Here is a 22,138-nt window from a genome sequence, read left to right on the forward strand (position 1 = left end):
AAACTGAATGCACACTTAACACTTGATCAGTATTAATCCCATTTATGTCCATTTTTTTTTTGCAAAGCATCAAACTTTCAGCACATAAGTATCCTTGCTAGCAGCAGAGAATAATAACTAAGCAAACATCTAGTTTACTTGGCACGCAAGGAAAAATATAAACTAATGTTAACATAGCAGTAACGGAAAATTGTTCAGGGTTAAGACAACTTTAAACATTTGCATGTCAAACAAATAACCCAAGAAAGCTAGAATAAAATCTACAGATTCGTACACACAAAGTACGACTATCTGATGATACAATTCATTCTTAATCCTGAAGCAATTCACGACATGATTCTACAAAGACGTAGGCTTTGTGGTTGTGCAGAGAGAATATCCTCCAATAGCGAAATCGTAGCACTGGGATTAGAATGATAAAAACCTGTTCTTCATTATAATAAATGAACTAGACCATTGTCCGTTGCCATTATAGATCCCCTTGCGAGTATGATGGGAAACACAAACATGATCTTCAGTTAGACCATATATGAACCAGCCCTTGTCTATTACCAGTGTAAATTTCATTTCGCTCTTCATTGTAGAAGAGAGCAGTTATGCCTTCCAAAGCCTCTGCAACTGAACTTCTGATAGTAGAACAAATCTGTTTTGAGCTGCCAATGCTGCTGCTATTGCTGCTCTCGTCAGTCTTGCGACTGCCATTGCTAGCATTAATTTTAGCCAAGCATTTTCCTGTCAAGATGTTGCTAACATTGATAGATCCAGCTGCATCAAAAAAGTAAGCAATGAGATATGACCCTCACATGCTGTTCTCTTTGGTACATCATGAACATGACCAGAAAATGTTAAATGAACAACGGTCTGCCAGATTATGCAGAAGCTGGCCATGAACAAAGGTCGGTAACTGCTATAAATGCCCCTCCCTGCAAGAATATGCAATATGTTTTCCTTAACCCGACAATCAGTAATTGACATAGCATTGCACAATTTCACACATACTAGATCAAGCGCTTCTTTTCTAATTACATAGCATCATAACCAAGGCCGAGTCAACAAAAAAGGGTGGCTAAAATGAATTATGGCAGAAAAGTAAATCTCAAGCGTGTTTAACATCAAACAAAATCAGACGTTCCTGCAGTTAGTTGATAAGAAAAAGAAAAATCCTAGCACCTCAAGCTAAACCAAACAATAGACCAACAACTTCAAAGGTAAAAGAAAAAGTTACCGCTTCCTTCCGTCCCCTGATCTTCAGATTCAGCTTTACAGTAAGAAATAATAAGATCCTGATCACTTGTGATGTATATGTTATTTGTGTTACAGTCGGGGTGCCATAACAGGTGATCCTCAAATGAAGTTACAAGCTCCCCGCAGGAGTTCCAGACAGCAACAGTTCTATTTCTAAGAGTCAGGAACAACTGATTCTCATATAGAAAAATAAATGCAGAGGGAGTCAAGAAATCAGTTCTGCTAACTTCCATTAGCTCAAAATTTCTAACCTGCATACAAGAATAAACAGTTATTGACACATAAAACAATCATGCTGCAAACACATTACATAAATAGACAAAGATATCTCACATCAAGAATCTGGAGATTCTCATTTTCCTGCTTGACAAGAAGCTTTTCATTAAATAGCTCTATGAAATCCACCTTCTTATTTCGATGAAGCATATGGTTGAAGGTTTTAAGAACTGTGCCATCTTCTATCGATAAAATCTTAAGAGGAACATGACTACTTACTCTCTTGAAAATCAACAACATGTTGCCAGGGCTGCAGATCATGCAACACATTAATGAGTACCAAGACCACAGAGCAAGCGCATGTAAACACATAGATAAAGAAGAAGGAGAGAGACAGAGGAGCTACCTGATCTTGATTTCTTGGACATCTTTATCCGAAATAGAGTACAACATGGTATAATTCTTAAGGTCGAAAACCTTGTATACACTGATCAGGATTATTGATACGAAATTACGAACAAAAAAACAGCATGTTAGAATTGATAATGATACATTTCGTCAGCACCAAGTAAGCGGGAGTGGAAAGGCACCTGTCTCGGGCAGAGTAGGTTAGAACCTTCCCATTTAAATCATCAAACTCTACAAAACCAGGCCATTCCAATGACTCAGACTCAAACAGAGCCAAACCAGCATCTGGATTGCCCCTCTTTATATACCTTACCATTTAAAAACGCCAAATCAATGCATACTCATAAAGTAAGACATTTGAACTTGATAAAACATTATAAGAGACTGTTTGATATACTCAATTCTAGTTGATCTACACTTCAAGGAGCTTAAGTTATCAGAATCGTAAACGGAAACCGTGATGATCGAATCATTATGCTTATTATAAAACAAGCTTCGAATGACTTCATCAGGACTAACGTTTAAAAAACATATCCTCTGAGCTGTCTCTGCAGTTTAAAATATACTCAGTGTCATAATATTTTCTTCACCAGAGAAAGAGAACAAAAAACAGAAGGAAACTCAAGTAAAAGAGTAGAGAAAAAGACGCAATTATTATTAGAGCAAATTATTCTGAGCCCCTTTTGTTTGAAAATTAAACGATACAGTCCTCTATATTTTCATTTCCGTCAATAATTTAGTCCATTTGTCTATTATTGGTGTTAGTTAATGGGGCCATTAGACTTAACTAAAAATAATTAAATTTCAATTTAGTCTTTAAACTTATTTTTGACACAAATATAAATAAAAATAAAAATTTATGAAATTCAATGAGTTAATAAATTTAATTTATTTAACCTTTATTTATCTTACTTCCATTTTTTTTAAAATTTTAACTTTCTTTACTTCTTTAGTTTTTAAAACTAAAAAAAAATTATTTTTTTAAAAAAATTAAACCATTAATAAATATTAAAAATTAAAGCTATTGACTCACTAAATCTTATAATAATACAATTTTTATTTAGACATTACAAATATAAGTTTAAGGGTTATATTGATATTTTTTTCAATTCAGTTATTTTGACTAACACTAAAAATTAAGGATCAAAACATGAATTATGACATATCATAATAATTTACTTTACTGTTACTTACCTCTACTAAAAGCTGCAGAAACACCAGAATGTGCAAGAGCAAAAACAATGTCACGAGCAGCTACAATTTCAATGATTTTCGTTCTCTTGGGATCATTTGTATCATACTCTTCCTAATTAAAATTATTAACCAAACAAACACATTCAAAACAAAAACTAAAACTACTGAACATTTTTTTGCCCTAATTTGTAACTTGAAAAAAAAGCAGCTAAATATTGAACAAGATAAAAACAAAAATAATAAGCAATTCAAAAGAAGAGAGATAAAGTAGACCATTAAACGCATATTCTGAACATTACGCATAGTAGAACCACGATCTGAACTTCGCTGAAGCTTTTTAGTTTAGTGATCTGCTTCTTTTTCAGTTTTCACCTCTACAAATATTCAGCTTGCTACAAAATCTAGGTTTCTTCATGTTTGACTTTGAGATATTACATATTGACGTGCATTGTAAATTAATTAAAAAATAATAATAAATTAGATATAATAATTGGTTTTTTTGAAAAAAATAAAATGATAAAAATTTGGAATATAAATCTGACAATGACAATAAATATGAAGAATTCAAGTGATTGGGAATTCCTGATATTATATGCGTCAAACTTTCATTTTCAGTTTGTTCTACTGTAAATATACTTCAACTATCGAACTAAAATCTTGATTCATTAAAAATTTATATTTGAACTTCAAACAAACGCTTATAAATCTTAATCTAATCAATTATTGATATAGTCCCCAATTATCAAAAAAAAAAATTATTGATATAGCCAAATTTAATTTACATCACCCAAACCACACTGAAATCACTCATAAATCTCCAGCAACGGAACAATTTATTAAAAAAAAGCATAGAAATAAACAAATTAAGAGACGATGATCACCATTTCCCGCCCTTAAAATAAAAAAAAAAACAGAACTTGATCCGGACAAAAACATCACGATAGAGGTGTCTCGTTTATTTTTGGAGCGACAAAGGTAGCTGAAACCTTGAAGAAACACGACCTTGATCTCATATGCCGAGCTCACCAGGTCTTGTTCCCCTGACATTCTAGTGACATATCTCAATGCTCGCGAATTTCAGAACAATAGCTAAAAATATTTAGTTTGTTGAATTTGCTTGACAGGTAGTCAGGACAGATACAAATTCTTTGCAGATAGGCAGTTGGTTACCATATTCTCTGCACCGAACTACTGCGGAGAATTCAACAATGCTGGTGAACTGATGTTCCTCAACAAAAGTTTGCTCTGCTCGTTTCAGATTCTGAAGCCCTGGAAAGGAAAAGCAGGTCAGCGCCTTGAACAGTTTTCTACCAACGACGAGGCGCATTTTATGTTTGCCACAGTCAATTTTAGTTTAGTGCTCTACTTTTTCACTTGTACAATATTCAGCTTGGTATGAGATAAAGCCTCTACAAAATCTAGGTTTATTCATGTTTAGCTTAAAAATATTTTCAGAAAGCTGTATATATAATACTACCTCAGTTTTTTTACTTGTTTTTTTTTTGTCAAAGATAATCCTTTCATTAATAAGGTAATCAACTACAAAGTCTCGAAACTAGCCACTCCATTTGGGCTAGAGTATTACAACCAAAAGAAACGTCTCTAAGGGCTTTTCCGGCTATCGAATGAGCCGCCCAATTACAAGTTCTCCGAACCCAATTAAACGAATGAGTTGACGGAAAATAAGACTGTACAATGTTTTTGCAGTCTTGGAGAACAACATCACAGTCAATACCAACACTCGGACCCTCCCACATAGCTTCAATAATCCCTTTGGCATCTCCTTCAAAGATTGGAGTGGACAATTCAAACCGAATACACACTTAAAATTAACTACTTTTAACATCAATTGATCAGTATTAATCCCATTTATGTCCAATTTCATTTACAAAGCATCGAATTTAAAGCACATCACCCTTACTAGCAGCAGAAAAATTTACTAACAAGCAAACATCTAGTTTACTTGAGACGCCAGGAAAAATACAGATTAATGTTAACATAGGAGTGAAGGAAAATTCTTCAGGGTTAAAACAAATTTAAACATTTGCATCTCAAACAAATAACCCAAGAAAGCTAGAATTTAAATCTACAAATTCGTACACACAAACTACGACTATCTGATGATACAATTCACTCTTAATCCTGAAGCAATTCACCACATGGTGCTACAAAGACATGGGCTTTGTGGTTGTGCAGAGAGAACATCCTCCAATAGCGAAATCGTACCACTCGGATTAGAATGATAAAAACCCGTTCTTCATTATAATACATGAACCAGCCATGTCCATTGCCGGTATAGATCCCCTTGCGAGTATGATGGGAAACACAAACGGTTCTTCAGTTAGACCATACATGGACCAGCCCTTGTCTATTCCCGGTGTAAATTTCATTTCGCTCTTCATCGTAAAAAAGAGCGGTTATGTCTTCCAAAGCCTCTGCAACTGAACTTCTGATAGTAGAACAAATCTGTTTTGAGCTGCCAATGCTGCTGCTGTTGCTGGACTCATCAATCTTGCGACCGCCATTGCTAGCATTAATTTTAGCCAAGCATTTTCCTGTTAAAATGTTGCTAACGTTGATAGACCCAGCTGCATCAAAAAAGTAAGCAATGAGATGTGACCCTCACATGCTGTTCGCATTAGTACATCATGAACACGACCAAATAATATTAAATGTACAATGATCTGCTAGATTATGCGGAAGCTGGACATGAACAAAGGTCGGTAACTTCTATACATGCCCCTCCCTGCAAGAATATACAACATGTTTTTCCTTGACACAAAAACAGTAATTGACACAGCATTGCAAAGTTTCACACATACTTTAAGATCCAGCACTTCTTTTCTATTATATAGCATCAGATATAAACCTAGGCCAAATCAATAGAAAAGGGTGGCTAAAATGAATTATGGCAAAAAAAAAACTAAATCTCAAGTGTGTTTAACATCAAACAAATCCAGACATTCCAGCAGTTTGTTGATATGAAGTAAATTCTATAGCACCTCATGCTAACTCAAACATAAAGAAACAATTTCAAAGGTAAAAGAAAAAGTTACCGCTTCCTTCCATCCACTGATCTTCGGATTCAGCTTTACAGTAAGAAATAATAAGATCCTGATCACTTGTGATGTATATGTTATTTGTGTTACAATCGGGGTGCCATAACAGGTGATCCTCAAATGAAGTTACAAGCTCCCCGCGGAAGTTCCAGACAGCAACAGTTCTATTTCTAAAAGTCAGGAACAACTGATTCTCATAGAGAAATATAAATGCAGAGGGAGTCATGAAGTCAGTTCTGCTAACTTCCATTAGCTCAGCATTTCTAACCTGCATACAAGAATATGCAATTATTGACACGTAAAATGATCATGCTGCAATCACGACAGAAATAGACAAAGATAACTCACATCAAGAATCTGGAGATTCTCATTTTCCTGCTTGACAAGAAGCTTTTCATTAAATTGCTCGATGAAATCCACCTTCTTATTTCGATGAAGCAGATGGTTGAAGGTTTTAAGAACTGTGCCATCTTCTATTGATAAAATCTTAAGAAGAACATGACTACTTGCTCTATTAAAAATCAACAACATGATGCCAGGGCTGAAGATCATGCAACACATTGGTGAGTACCAAGACTACAGAAACAGACTGGACAAAGGCCAAACAAGACTGCATTTTGAAGAACTAATTCAATTTTGTTAGATGAAGAAGTAAAAAAGAAACAAGCTCGATATGTTTTTGTTTCTATAATATACTCTTGCAGATGGTTGAAGAATAAGTCCATAAATTAAAAGCTATTCTGATAGTGCGACCAAATATAAGAGCAGGCGCATGTAAACACATAGATAAAGAAGGAGAGATAGATAGAGGAGCTACCTGATCTTGATTTCTTGGACATGGTTATCCGAAATAGAGTACAGCATGTTATAGTTTTTGAGGTCAAAAACCTTGTATACACTGATCATGATTATCGATATGAAAAAAAAAGCAGCATGTTAGAATCGATAATGGTACATTTAGCAAGCACGAAGTAGGTGTGAGCGGAAAGACACCTATCTTGGGCTGAGTAGGTCAGAACCTTCCCATTTACATCATCAAACTCTACAAACCCAGGCCACTTCAGTGACTCAGACTCAAACAGAGCAAACCCACCATCTGGCTTGCCCCTCTTTATATACCTAACCATATAAAAACGCAAAATCAATACATACTCATAAAGTAAGACACTTGAACTTGATAAAACACTTAAAAGAGACGTCTGACATACTCAATTCTAGTTGATCTACACTTCAAGGAGCTGAAATTGTCGGAAGCATAAACCGAAACTGTGATGAGCGAATCATTGTTCTTATTATAAAACAAGCTCCGAATGACTTCATCAGGACTAACATTTAAAAAACATATCCTCTGATCCGTCTCTGCAGTTCAAAGTATAATCATACTGTCACAATATCTTCCTCACCCGAAAAAGAGAGACTAAAAGGAATCTCAAGTAATTACTTACCTCTACTAAAAGCAGCACAAACACCGGAATGCGCAAGAGCAAAAACAATGTCACGAGCAGCTACAATTTCAATAACTTTCGTTCTCTTCATCAAAAAGGGCAACACTACCGAGCAATGGCCTTTGGGATCATGTGTATCATACTCTTCCTAATTAAACCAAACAAACACATTCAAACAATTAGAACTTACTAACATTTATTTGCCCTAATTCACAACTATCTTCACCCTACATTCTTCAATTTAAACAACACTAATTAAACAAAGCAGCTAAAATAAAGCAAACAGGTCCACATTTTGCCCTAATTTTCAAAAATTTAATAAACAACAGAAATTAAAAAGGAGATACCATTAAACGCATATTCCGAAACCGTTCTTGAGCATTACTCATAGTAAAAGCACGATCTGGCTTAGAAGAAATCTCCCGTCGCTGAAGCTTTTTAACAGTGTTAATAAATCCGTTAGAACGCGGCCGTTTCTTCGCTAATATTCTTCTCCCCGAACACGGCCGAGGATTCGCCGATATTCTTCGACCTTCCATCCTCTCCGGTATCTCTCTCCGGTATCTCTCTCTGAGGATTTTCAGATGAAATAAATAACCCTAATTACTGTAAAAACATGGGAAAAAAAACGTTTCTGGAACCTCAATAGGCAAAGCCTAGAGAAGGAAACAAATAAAAGAAAACTAAAGCATTTTGAAAATTTTGAGAGAGATGAAGAAGGTTTAGGATTTGAGCAAGATAAAATTAGGATAGCGGAGTAACTTTGTTTCTATGTACTGTATTAGTAAATTTATATTTTTTTTTGCTTGTAGAATTATGAGTTTGAATTTGTTTTTTGTTTTTTTAATTGATGAGATTTAAAAAAATTAAAGCAAGTGTGAGCAAATTAATTTAATTTTCGAATGGAAGATTGTATACTTTCTCTCTCAACAAAATTTGCTCTCCCTTCTCTCTAAACAAAGTTCATCTTCTTCATCTTGTTCTTGGTGAGGGTGGGAGAAGATGATTTTTCCGGTCACCGGAAAATCATTTTCTCTCCGCCCATAGTTTTATTTAGTATAGATCTACTCTTTGTTGATTGAATAAGACTTTTTTTAAGATGTTTTTTATGGTTTGAAATTTTATCTTATGAAATAAATTTGTTATGGTTTGTTTTCTTATCTCTTTGATCCGATGTTATAGATCGTTCAAGACTATTTAGTGTTTGTTCGAACTTTGGATCTAAGTTCTTGTAAATCTAAACATTGGGGAGGTTTTTAAATCTATCTCTTTAGAATATTCTTGAAGATGAATCAAAAATGCTAAGCTTCGTCGGATAGAGCGGATTTCTTGTCAAATCGGAAAAAGGATGATCTAAGTACCCCGTCCAACGGGAACATAGTTCTTTGTTGTGTTAAATTTATCGGGATTCATGTCATAGATTTATCTTTATTTTCGATTATTTTTTGCTTATCTTGGATTGTTGTTTAGTAGTTGGTTGTTCAAATTTGAAAGATCATATTGAGATTCTTGTGATATGACTTTCATTGTTTGTATTTACATCTTCATTAATATATTCTAACTTTGGAAAAAAAAAAAAAATTAATTTAATTTTCTCAAAAAGGTTTTTAAAGTTTTAAACGTAAACCCAACTTTCGCTTTCAAAGTCGGTCCCGCCAGTTATCTTTTCCCATCAGAAATTTACATGTTTTATTTATTTTTATAATGTTTTTATTGCAATTTATTTTCGTTATTGAATGAAATTGAAAATAGTATTTACTTTTTTCAAAAATAAAATATCCCCTCTTATACATATTATTAGTGGAAATAATATTTATCGTATTTAAAAATTTGATTCATAAAATTTATCACTTAAAAATATTAAAAAAACATTTATTGATATTTGCTTGAATTTATTTCCGTTAATAAACTATTTAGAGAGACTAAAACAATTAATCAAAATTAAAATTACTAGTAATTAATATAAATGTTTTAGTAAAACTTATAAACATTACAATATATTTATTATTTTTCTAAATTATATAAAATAGTCAATGTGAAAGATATTATGAACCGAAAAAATTACTAACTATAAAAGACACATAACTACAAAAGTATTTTTTTGTTTTTATGCGATATAAAAAACTTCAACATAAATTATGAATACTATTTTTTTCATAGATAGATTTGAACTGCATAATACGAAACAAATTATCTCAAAGAAGAAACAACCGATGCATATTTGGAAAATAGAATCGAGCCCCTGAGTGCTACAATATTCATTAGCAATTATAAACTGTAAATATTATTTTATGCTTAAAAAATCTTTTTTCTTTTATAACCTGCCAGATTTTGGACAAGCCAAACCATGAAATTTACATTACTACAAGTACAACGTAAATGTAAATTGTAGTTGTAATTATAGTCCGAGATAAATTACCCAAAAATTATTGAATCGGTTCTTTCAATCAGATTAACAAAGATCTAACCTAATAAACTAGAAATGAGGTGGCTGCTAATATTTTCAGCAATGTTTCTCATCCTACTAGTAATCCCTCAACCGATTTTGTATTATATTTTCTTGCTTATGGGCAAAACATTAAACTCTTTCCCCACTTTCTGATTCCTAGCATGTCTAGCAAAACAGCTCACATTGGCCTGTCTGTGCCCCCAACAAAAGATTGCTTTAGACAGATAGCAGTCATCATCTTAACTTAACCCTAACTTCTCGTCACACCCTCTCTTGACGATGTCATACAAAAAAAATCATCTCCCAGTTAGTATGGCTCGCATTTCACGTATTGCGTACATCAGGAATCTTAGGCGCTTTTCTTGCAATTAGCAGACGGCAGCCTTGCGGTAGACACATTAAGGAAAGCATAATTGAGTTGCTCATATCAGATCTTACCATTCATTCAACACAATCCAGAATGTAGATGACCGGGGTCAATATTTTGCGGGTCAATACTCAATCAATGGCATTTATTAGTTCGGCTACAAGGCCAATGGCTGCAGCTCCACCTCTTTCGAGCAGAGAGATAGCCAACTCATGTTCATGCCATCCCCTCAATCCATTGGCCAGCTTCTTCAGAGTTTCCAGCCTCACTTCTTGTATCCAGGCTGGAGTAAAATTTGCCATCATACGGACTAAACAAGACACGTAAGCTCTCCAAGTCGCTGGATGACAACCAAGTGAAATTTTTCCGTCCAATACCCCTGCCAAAAACTCCATGTGGGACCCAACAATTTGTGCCCTTCTAGACAATGCCCATGAAGGAGATTTAGTCCCAGGCCCCCATGCTAATGACCCTGACAGTACTAACATGTAAGCCATTGCGTATCCTTCCATAATCCGACATACAACACTCATCTCACACTGTTTCACTTCTCTTGACGAGAACAACAGGGTCGGCATAGTCTCCAGAAAAAGTTCTTGAACCAGATTCATCCCTCCAGAAATGCATAAGAGGCTTGCACCGAGTATCGCTGCTTCCCTTGCCTTAGCAGCTGCCAGATTTAGAGATGCTTGGCAAGACTTCAGACGGGAGCAGTTCGTGTTTGACCATCTCACAGCCGATTCCCTAGCGTGCTCTCCTACAATATCTATTATCACGCCATTCACGTATTGAATATCGGGTATTGTCCGACAAGAGCGAATATACAGAAATCCTGATGCTAAGGATCCACAAGCCGTCGGAATTGTACTTCCCAGTAGTCCATCCACACTACATTGATTGGTCATCAAAGATGACGAAACATTAACTGATCCAAGGAATGAGGAGAAGCAACTCCTTAGGAGCTTAGTGACGGCCTCTTTATTTTGCCTGAACACAGAACGAGTGCATGATACAACTATGTAATCATGCCAGCGGCGGACCTTTTGAGCCCACAGAGAGCCAATTATTGGTACGCTAGGCCAAGCGCAACCTGCTGCACAATTCTCCAAGGCTGGACCCACTACAGCATGAATGTAATCCAGGCCTTTGTTGAGTTTGAAAGTAATAGTTAAGCTGACCAGAGCTGCTATTGGCAATGGAAGCATGACAGGGGAATTGCCTGCAAGAAGTTTCACATGCTTTAGGAAGTAAAATAAGCACTTCAAATCATCTAGTAACAGCTTTACTACATTTGGCATCATTTAGTAAAATACTGAATGTACTCAATAGTTCAGTTAACCAAAAAGGTTACGAAGTTCCAACAAATTTGTACCAGGCATTTCCACAAAAAGAACAAACAAGGAACGGCAGAATCAATGTTGTTGAACTCGCAATATTAATCTATTGATGGTCCATAAAATCACATTGTAAAATTGGCTCGTAAAATTTTAAGATCTAAATAATTGCGAAATTAACTTTCAAAAGTATAAATATTCATGTAATCGGACACAGATTAGCATAAAAATAAAAACTACTCATAAAATTAGAATAATATTAAATAAAAAAATCAACCGTGGCTAGCATAATATGTGTAATCTAAAGTCTCTTTTTACTAATTTCATAGTAAAAATTAAACAAATTTAGTTCTCTTTTCATTCCATTTTCAACACAATGCTATATAAATTTCTTAAAAAAAAGTTAGTTTTCAATTAAAGAGGAAAAGTAGTATCTATAACTATTAGATTAGCATAAGTGAAATTTTATACATATTCTATATACGTAGAAAAATATAGTTGAGCAAAACTATTTTTAAAATAAAAAAATAATACATGTAAATACAGTAAAAATATTATTTTTTAGATCATTAATAAACCCAAAAAATATTATTATTTTTATGTCTATAAAATTCAATAAATCATCCAAATTCTAAGACCCAAAATTAAATTTTTGTAAACTCAGAAAATCGTATTATTTTACGCCAAAATTACCATTTTGTAGAGTAAACTCGTGATTTAATCTGATTTTACTAACTCATATGATTGATTTTGAAAAGTAAGCTCATAAAGCCGTAAAAGTGAACTCACGATTTTAACAACAATGGGTAAGGTTACCCCGGCTCAAGAGACCAACTTAATGAAACCATGTTCTGCATAAATTATCTTTCCCATTCATGGTCTATATAAGCATTCATTAAAAATTAAAGTCCACATTCCCTAGCAGAATAGTTTACTGTTGCTTGAGAAAAATTTAGCAGGCATACTTACCTGAGTAAAATTCTGTTGAGTAGAATCAGACTGTTGGTGATGATAAGACATAATATTAACCAAGAAAGAAACAGCGTTTGGTGAAACCTACCAGAAGAAAAGGTCGGAAAATCAACTCCTGCAGCGGAAAGAAGCTCTTTCATTTCAGATTCAACAGATGAAAGCACAGCTGCTGGGCTAGGCCAATCTGTTCCATTCATATGAACTGGTTTCCAAGTACCCCGAGTTACTTCTGCAGCAAAGTAACTGATAATACCTCCAAGAGATGCAGGAAGAAAGTCAATGAGGTCTCTCAGGCCTGCAAGTGTTTGACATCTTTTATTACCATGCCGAGCAACCGAAAAAAGTCATCATAAAGAGGACAGCAGTTATAATTCTAAATTCCAAAAGAACATGAACTGTTCTTCTGCTAATGGCAACATTAATATTTCAAGTCAAAGGGATGGATTAATCAACACAGTCAAAACAAAAGAAAAACAAAAGCTGCGAGAAGTGCTCAACAAAAAAATAAATGCCAGCTTTTACTCAACCTGTTGTTAAGTCCCGAGATGAAAGCCTTCCATGAGCACATGCTGTTAATATTGCCTCAATAACAATAGGGACGGCCTCTAACACTTCCCATGCAGGAAGAATGGGTTTCTGATAGGGATCTTCACTGCTACTTGAAGAGCACCCACCTAAGCTATTGCTTGATAGAGTTGAGGAATTTCCCGGAGAAGCACCCACTTTAGTCATTTTCGAGTAAATCATGTTTAAAATTTTGTTAGCAACCTGATGAACAGGATTTCCAGTAGAGAGCCCAGAAAGTGTTGAAGCTACGCACGACTTGTTTTGGCAATACCAAGCTTGTAATTTAGGATAAAAGTCGATATACACAGGCTTATCATATGTAGATTCAACATGGACTGAATCACTATTGATTTTTCCCAAGGCAGCAGACTTTCGTGATGCAATCCGGCTGTTACGCAATAATATGAGATAATCCAAAGTAAGCTCACCTCCTAGGGCTCCTCCTCCAGTCAACCACTGCTCAAGAGCAGGTCTATAGAATTTCCATAGACGAAGAAGAAAGAGAAAAGCAGCAGAAAAAACCATGTAATATGTGGGGTCATAACATGTGCTAGTTACATTACTTGATGTAGGCATAAGCGACCCAAATGTCTCACAAACAGGCAATAAAGAAGCAGCAACTTCTGGAATCTGATTAAATAGAAACATTGAGTTCATTTAGAAGGCAAAAAGAAGATTCAACTTTTAGAGCTTCACAAATGTCTAAAAAGAGATAGAAACATGTCTAACTATATTAAGATACATGAAGAAATCATCAAAATAAAACATCAAGGTAAATTAATTCAGAAAAGAAACATTTAGTTTAGCATTTTGACACTGAAGAGACAAAGAAATTCTCTAACATTCTAGTTTCTTAAGGATAAATTCAATATCACATTAGTGTCACTTTTTGCGAGTAGCACTAAAATCATTTGTATGTGGTGCTTCTAATTTGTGCATTAGTAACACAAGGTCTACAAGGTACATAAAATCAAATTTTAAAAAATCCACTAATAAGGTTTTCATTTTAAAAAAGAAGTTTATCATGGAGAAAAATATCATATGGTTTTTTTTCCTCCGAGGCTTTCTTTTAAAGAATTCCTGAGGCGTGTTAGAAATACTGCTGCTAAAACACGTGACCTCTTTAATGAGTAACTTTTCCTTTATTAATCCAAAGAACTATCAGACGAAAGTAAATTTGTAAAGATAATAATGGTATTAAAATGAAATAAATCAAACTTAAAGGTTACATTGAAGAATCTACGCCCCAAGTGTTAAAGCACGTGTCCACAGGATAATTTTCTAATTGCTTGCAATGAGCGCCCCAACAACACAACAGCATAACACACTGGTACTTGCTGCATACATTAAGCCTACATAACCCACCAAACAGCAATACTTTGATGATAGTTTCATATTTTCTTATTTTATAGCTTAAGCCTTGATAAATTTCTTTTAATATAACCGAAAGATTGTATATCATCAAGTGTCTAAAGGCACATCCAGCTTGTGGTACTATACTGATAACAGAAAACATGCTACTGTATTATCTCACTTACAACGCCATGCAAAGAAAGTATGTGGACGTTATCAATTGATGAAGCACCAAGGAGAATAGCACTGAGCATAGGCGCGTAGTCAACCAAGTGACTCCTTTGTCCGCTGTGAGTAGTAGGAATAGGAGGAGAAAGAAGCTTCACCACATGCTGCACCACATGCTCCTGAAGAACATTCAGCATCAAGATATAAGAATTATCTTCAGACACATGGCAGTGGTAAAACCAATAACTCTGGGTCATACAAGACAACAGTTGTATGGTCAATAAAGAATTGGAACTCAAATCAAGTACAGGAACTCTTCTAATTTTGAACTCAAAAACAAGTAAAGGAACTCTTCAAGTAGATCCAAAAATCATCTCCAGCAAGAAATAATTCAGCCACATTAGGGTCAAATTCCACCAGTTACGGTGCAGAGTAGGGAGGGTTAACAAAAGAACTAAAAAAGCAACTTCTAGAATGCACCTTCAGCTACAAACTTCAAGATATTCCCCCCATCGTGTAACTTTTTGGTGCTTTTCATTGCCTAATTCATGTGCTCGTAAAATTTGAGGAATCTTCCTGAACCTGAAACCAGTCCTATGGTCCCTATGATATTCTCCCTGGGGTTTGTAATAAGGCAGTGCAAAGGTTGTTGAATCTTAATGGACAAGGAAGCAATAATTAAAATATCAAAAAGTTGCGAGATAATTGGAATGAACTTATCCAAATTATTTAAATTCATTGCGCAGGATACATGTTAATCCTAGTAAGAAATTATCCTAAATAAATATAAATGTGCAATAAGTATCTTTTGACCATTCTCTTCCTCCAAACAACTTTGCAATTCATGAATTTTACTATTTCCATTCAATTTTGTTCCATTTTTGAGTTACCGATTAATGTGTGGACACAAATTTGACTAGAATTTTAAAACAACATTACTTTATAAAAAAAAATAAAAAATTATTTCCACTGAATATCCTCAGAAAATTAGACAGGCTAATCATGACATGCAACAGCTAACAATTAAGGATTCAATACCTATCAGCTACTTCATGTATAACAAGCCATGAAGACAACCAAATTGCAATATGTTAGCATCAACGAAGCGCGTGTCACCTGAATATTCCATCCACGGGTTAGGGATGCACCACAAAGAATCTTTGCAGCTGCTGACTTCTCCTCTGCTGACCCACTTAATGCAATATGATATAACTTCTCTATCTCTGCTAAACTTTAGCAGAAGCAATGCAGAAGATCAAATTTATATCTTTCATATGCTGAAAGTAAAAATGCTTCTTTTCTTTTGTTTTACCTAGTTGCAGGAATAGTGAGAAGTGGATTTACAAGAGAATTATCCAGTGTTGATCCCTCCATTAGTGTTACCCAAGGAGATTTTTGAAGCTGTGGTAAATCTGACATTGAGATAGCTGAAGCAGACACATAGCCAGGCCAAAAGTATGCGGATGCATCAATTAAGTTTCTTGCAATGCAGGCTTCTACTATTAGATGCCTCATGTTACCACCTGAAAAGAATCACATACAACAAAAATATCATGTAACACGTAGGAAAGTAAAAAAGCAAAGTTCATCTATATAGTACTTATACTCAGTAATCAAGATTTGGAAGACTAAAGAAATGAACCACACCATTCATGAGTTACCTGCATTTACAGAAGGATCGAAATGATTACCACCACCTAGTCCATTATTTGCATTCTTTGATTTAGAAATGAAACTTGCTGCCTTTAGAGCTGCAACATTTGCTGCACCGATGACGTAAGGAGGAGGACATAAGAGACTAGAGAAGCCTCCAAGGATCTGAAGAGATGAAATGAGTCCATGTTTCCTTGAACTCTGAGCGTTTCCGTCCACCTTACATAACATGGCTTCATCCTCCAAAATATATGCTATTGCCAAGGGGACAATAGTCAAAAGAATACAAAGACGAGAATCAACATGAGGAATAGGGCCTTCCACAGGAGCGCGTTCCTGAAAAGCAAAGCCAAAGCAGAAAAATAAGTATTCCTCATAAATTTGGATATATGCTCTCCCAGTGACATATATTGACATGGGATCATCTCAACTCGTTGCACAAGACGAAGAGCTGAAAGCCAGAGTGCCAAGAAAGTTTCCTGCCAGCATGCACGATTAAGCAGTTGGAGCGTCTTAATTGTTTCTGCAGTCATAACATGAAAACTTCATAATAAGAGAAGTTCTGGCAGCTCCAAACATAATGTGTGGACAAACAGAAATAAAGATATCTATTCAAACTAATTTAACCTCTAAGTATAGCAACAGATGATCTAATATGAAGTTGCTTTCCATCCATTATGTTCTCCATGTAAATATCAAAGGAAACCCAAAAGGCAGATTTCCCAGATTCTGAATTGCAATAAGCTGTAGGCTTGCATGGTTTGGTATCAATAAGCATTTGGATGATCTTGCACTGGTTTAACTGGTATTCAAAATCAAAAACTCTCTGAATATTCGCCAACAATCTTTCCAGAGGCTGGTATGCAGAGTCCATAAAGGAGGATGCTTTATTGGCTTTAAGAAACAACAGCCTTTGCAGGAGGCCATTGAAAATCTCTGGCCTATAAACAAACAAAAAAAATAAAAAATTATTTGAACATAGCAAGCTCCTCGCCATAATATTTTTCTAGTTATATGCTTTTATAACATGCAACTAACTTAAGAATAAAGATGACAGTTTACCAACTTTGGTCTCTTCTCTTTTCGTACAAAATAACTGCCTAAGAGAATGGGTGCTGACACTGCACACTTTTTACTGTTTTCCTAGGCGTCCTAAACACTGCAGCAAATTCACAAAACAATTGATCCATAGCTGGACAAAATATAATTTCACTAACAATGCGTTTATAGGAACAACGCATATATCTTTTCTTCCTGGACTTTTATTGATTCATAATCAATTAAAATAAGAGGGGGAAAGAACAGCCAGATTCTCAATTCGCAATTACCGCTGTAGAACAAAATTAAAACTAAACATAAAAATCAACTTTTCAACTCAGAAATATATTTGGTAGTTCCTAACTATATTTATGCGGGGTGCACCTCAATATCAAGACCGTGACATTCATGCATCACAAATTACAGATGTAAGAGCTGAAAACAATAGAGAGAGTTAATCACATGAATTACAACCATATTTGCAGTCGTTTCATTCAATAATAAATTATGCTTCTTTTTTCAAATTCTTAAAAGTTGCAACAGTAAAATGTTTATTAATATATTTGATACAAAGATGCGTTCTTATAAATTATTTCATATTTAATATACCCAACCCTCAGAAAACTAAACTCAAAGGCACAGGATCAACAATATCAATCAAGACATCCCAATACATATAGTAAAAATTCATGAAGAGAGAGAATTAAAATGTAAACTAATTTAAGAATAGCAAAACATACTTGTTTAGATGAACACTGCGGAGTAGAATAATGGCTTTTCTACTTTCAGTAATTTTTACCAGCACCTCTATGGCAAAGAGAGGATTAGTTTTTCTTAAAAGTTCACGATGCTCAGATCTTCCAATATTATACTTCCCTTTGGCATCAACATCCATATCCTGGTTATTGTCATTTCCAAATGGTCCACTTGCTACATTTGGAGATTTCATTAGTAATCCCCAGTCAGTAAATGTACTATCAATCAAGCCAGCAACAATGCTAAAAAAGAACAGCACCAGAACATGCCCAAGCTCCAGAACTTGAATTCCATAAGTGTGTGATAAGTTTAGAGCAACATCAACGGACTTTATTATCCTACAAAACATAAAGCGCAATTTTCGTGTTTCTTAGTGAAGTAATAAGAATTATAGACACTCCTTATCCAGCATCTTGTAAGTCAGAGTGTCAGACCAACAAAAAGAAATGTGAATTATTTAATTGAACAAATTAAACACGCACATCTTCATGTGTACAATAGCACACCCCAGCATAGAAGCTCATAGTAATACTAACAAAATAAATCACTGAATTCCAATAAGACATTCAGTTAACCGACGTTCTCACATACCAACAATTAGCTAGTGATAGTTAATGGTGAAAAATAGAGTACTCAAATGACTATTATAGGCACTAGTTGGCTTCCGACAGTAAGACAATCTTGCTAATAAAAAATACAAAAATCCTCATCCAATACATGATAAACATTCCTTAATGCAAGTTGGATATTTATTATATGGCCCCCAGCAGAGGGTCCTATAAACCTTTATGTTTTCCCTTGGTAACTAAAAGTGATTGTCATATTATTAACCGCAATAAGACCAAAATGAGGAAGGGTCTCATACTACTATTTCCCAAGAGAAAAAAGAGCAGAAAATTTGCTAAACTCAAACAATCACAGTACTATTTCCTCAGCAATCACTTCACTTTTCACCCGCATCAACACTCAGCCAATCAACTAACATTCCTTAGAAAATGTGGTGTCCAAATGTGGCATTTGGATAGCATAAGAAAGAAAGAATTGAATGGAATTTTATTTAGTCAGACCTTATGTCTGCAACAAATATAATTTATTGGTACAATTCATTTCTTAAGGCAATTCAAATATATAAAAAAACTATTTACTTCTTAAACTACCTTGGAATAAATAAAATTTAGTCCAACAAGTTGACATGAATTTGCAAGAATTCAATTCAGTTGAATTTTACAGAATCCTAGCAAGTTCACTTCAAACAAAGCCTCAAAAAAAGTCCAACTAGCAACTAGTAAACCTCAAGTTAAAACCATAACTACCATCCGATTTAAAAAATAAGCAACTATACATAATCAAAATAAAACATACTTCTCTTTACAATCTTCATCACCAACAGTATCAGCTAAAAATGAGAATCGGCTAAGTAACTCAAGGTAAAGCCTATACGCCTCAGGCTGCGTCTTCCGATTCGGAATTACTCTACAAAACAAACACAACATTAACAACAACAACATCACACGGGAAAACTAAAAATGCAATTAACAAAAACAGCAACCTGGCAGAGAGAAGCGAGAGAACATGAAGAGACGAAACGAGACGAGAAGATAAAGCTTGTTGGAGAAACTTCCATAACGAAGGATGATTATTCTGGAAACAAATATGAGAAACAAGAACTTGACCTAATTCAAAGCTCGGCAGTTTTATACCTAATGATAGTAAACATTTCGCCACCTCCATAGCCATTACTAGCGGAGCTTCTTGCCTCTGTTGACAGTTCTTGATTGTTTCTAAAATTTTATCTTCAACTGCCATTTTTTCGTCCTCTTTTTCGTGCTCCATCTTCAAGAATCAAAATCTGAGCATTTGATTCGGAATTGATACTGTGATTTTGATTTTGATTATTGTTCGTGATGTCAGGGTTTATTTAATTAAATTACGCAGCGTAGAGCGGGACCTTGAACAGTAAGAGCTGAAGAGTCAGGTCCACATAGAGAAACGCAAATTGTTTTGTGTTTGGATATAATCTGGATTTTGTCTCACGTGCTTGGCACCCACCTCCTCCTTCTCCTGCTACTCGCCAAAGGTATGTATTAGGGGAGAGCAAAGTTTTGAAAAAAACGAATAAGTCGACCGAATCGGTGAATTTCGGTCGGTTTAATTCGGTGATAAATTTTCATTCGGTCGGTTCGGTTAAAAAATATAAATTTTCGGTTATTGGTTAACGGTTCGGTTAAAAATTTAAAATTTACACTTTAACCGAACCGACCAAATACTTAAAATTTTGAATGCTTATTATGAAAAGTAGGTTGATATTTTTTTTCAATTTAATTCTTGCTATGGTATATTGTTTATATTTATGAGAAAATGCTTGATTTCTTTCTAATTTTCATAGAAATCAATTATTTGAATTTATGAAAAAATTAATTGATTTTTAAAGCATATGTAATTGAAAAAGCCCATAAAAACCCATTTAACCAAACTGACCGAACCGACCGAAAAAATTTAGGTCGAAACAGATTCGGTTAATGTTCTTTATTCGGTTGGTTCGGTCAAAAATATTATAACATTCGGTTTGGTCGGTTTGACCATTTTCGAATTGGTTTTGACCGAACCGGCCGAATGCTCACCCCTAGTATGTACGTGTATGTAACTATGTATAGATGTTGTGCTTCATCTTAGCAAAACATTATCTTTCAGCCCCTGAAAGATAAAAACGACATTGTTTCGTTATTTTCAAAAATGCAAATTGATACGTTAAATGATGTCGTTTTTGTTAGTCAGGGTTTGGACAATAATTTATCGCTAAGTTGAAGGATTAGATAAGGATAAAAATAGTTTAAGGACCATATAAACAAAATAAATATAAGGACTTGGAAATGAATTTAAACTTTAAAAATAATACTCCATCCGTCACAAATTAATACACGTCATTTTTATTTTTTTCCTTCTAAATAAAGGCGGTAATTTAATACTTGAATATTTAGTTATCATATATGCTCTTATTAATTATGGTTGATGCATTGAAAATAACAAATAAAATACTAACAAATAAAATTACCACTACAGTAAATAATAACAATTGTGATATTTTTTTATAAATTAATTCATTTTATCTAAATAAATTTTATTTTTTAATATTTATATTTATTCTGAATTGCCTATCAGTTGAAAACGGAAAAGGTAGAGGTGTTAAAATGGGTTGGCGGGTCGTGTTCGTGTCGTGTCAACCCACTCTGTTGACACTATTAGGGTCAACACGAACACGAATCGTGTCAAAATTCCCAACCCTAACACGACACGAATTTTAAACGAGTGACACGACACGACACGATTAACACGTTAAGATAAAATAGGTAACACGATTAACACAATTACACGGATAACACGACACGACTAACACGACCCACTTAACATTTAAGAATTTTTTTAAATCATTTAAATATACTTCTAACCTCAAATTTATCAATTAATTGTCAAATTTTCAAATTGTAAAATTTTAATATAATTTATTTATTTTTATATTAATATAATTAATATAATTAATTTAATAATTTTATTATATATTTTTTATAATTATAACTGTTTTATTTTTATATTATTATAAATCATACAATTTATAAACGGGTTAGGTGGGTTAGATGGGTTCGCGAGTCAACCCGTGATACGACCCATTTATTTCGTATCATAAACGGGTTGACACGTTTTCGACACGAACCCGCTAAGCCTCAACCCGGATTCGCCAAATTTACGGGTTAGACAAATCGTGTTATCGTGTCATGACCCATTTTGACATCCCGTATGAAAATGACATTGAATTATCCAAAATAAGACCAAATTATTGCATCTTTCTCATATATTGAACACTAAATTATTCCTGTTAGGTTTAAGTATTGGCCTATCAATAAAATATTTGTTGTTTT

The 22,138-nt window shown here is 34.4% G+C and overlaps 2 protein-coding genes across 4 annotated transcripts; both read right to left on the reverse strand.

Annotated features, from left to right (window-relative positions):
* Positions 1-151: 151 nt before the first annotated feature.
* Positions 152-8,355, reverse strand: LOC126666764 (uncharacterized). 3 transcript variants are annotated; one of them, XM_050359649.2, is made up of 8 exons: positions 7,915-8,355; positions 7,568-7,715; positions 7,331-7,481; positions 7,116-7,241; positions 6,940-7,020; positions 6,471-6,663; positions 1,226-1,496; positions 152-765 (listed from the first exon to the last, which is right to left on the reverse strand). In XM_050359649.2, the coding sequence occupies exons 1-8, from the start codon at positions 8,104-8,106 to the stop codon at positions 515-517; spliced, it is 1,413 nt and encodes a 470-aa protein (XP_050215606.1). In that variant the 5' UTR covers positions 8,107-8,355; the 3' UTR covers positions 152-514. The 3 variants fall into 3 exon arrangements, with proteins under 3 accessions (XP_050215606.1, XP_050215623.1, XP_050215583.1); XM_050359666.2 differs by lacking the exons at positions 6,471-6,663; positions 6,940-7,020; positions 7,116-7,241; ... (1 more) ...; positions 7,568-7,715; positions 7,915-8,355 and adding exons at positions 1,579-1,771; positions 1,868-1,948; positions 2,052-2,177; ... (1 more) ...; positions 3,064-3,175; positions 3,337-3,537; XM_050359626.2 differs by lacking the exons at positions 152-765; positions 1,226-1,496 and adding exons at positions 5,043-5,651; positions 6,120-6,390 and having other exon boundaries at positions 7,915-8,341.
* A 1,588-nt stretch (positions 8,356-9,943) lies between these two features.
* Positions 9,944-20,254, reverse strand: LOC126683960 (mediator of RNA polymerase II transcription subunit 33A-like). Its single transcript, XM_050379449.2, has 12 exons — positions 19,774-20,254; positions 19,587-19,697; positions 18,209-18,562; positions 17,058-17,371; positions 16,862-16,953; positions 16,439-16,766; positions 16,090-16,300; positions 15,894-16,008; positions 14,795-14,956; positions 13,217-13,886; positions 12,778-12,984; positions 9,944-11,602 (listed from the first exon to the last, which is right to left on the reverse strand). Exons 1-12 carry the CDS (start codon positions 20,055-20,057, stop codon positions 10,515-10,517), a joined length of 3,936 nt encoding a protein of 1,311 aa, XP_050235406.1. The 5' UTR covers positions 20,058-20,254; the 3' UTR covers positions 9,944-10,514.
* Between the last annotated feature and the right edge of the window lie 1,884 nt (positions 20,255-22,138).

Source organism: Mercurialis annua, linkage group LG1-X, assembly GCF_937616625.2.
Source record: "Mercurialis annua linkage group LG1-X, ddMerAnnu1.2, whole genome shotgun sequence".
In the NCBI taxonomy this organism is placed as follows: domain Eukaryota; kingdom Viridiplantae; phylum Streptophyta; class Magnoliopsida; order Malpighiales; family Euphorbiaceae; genus Mercurialis; species Mercurialis annua.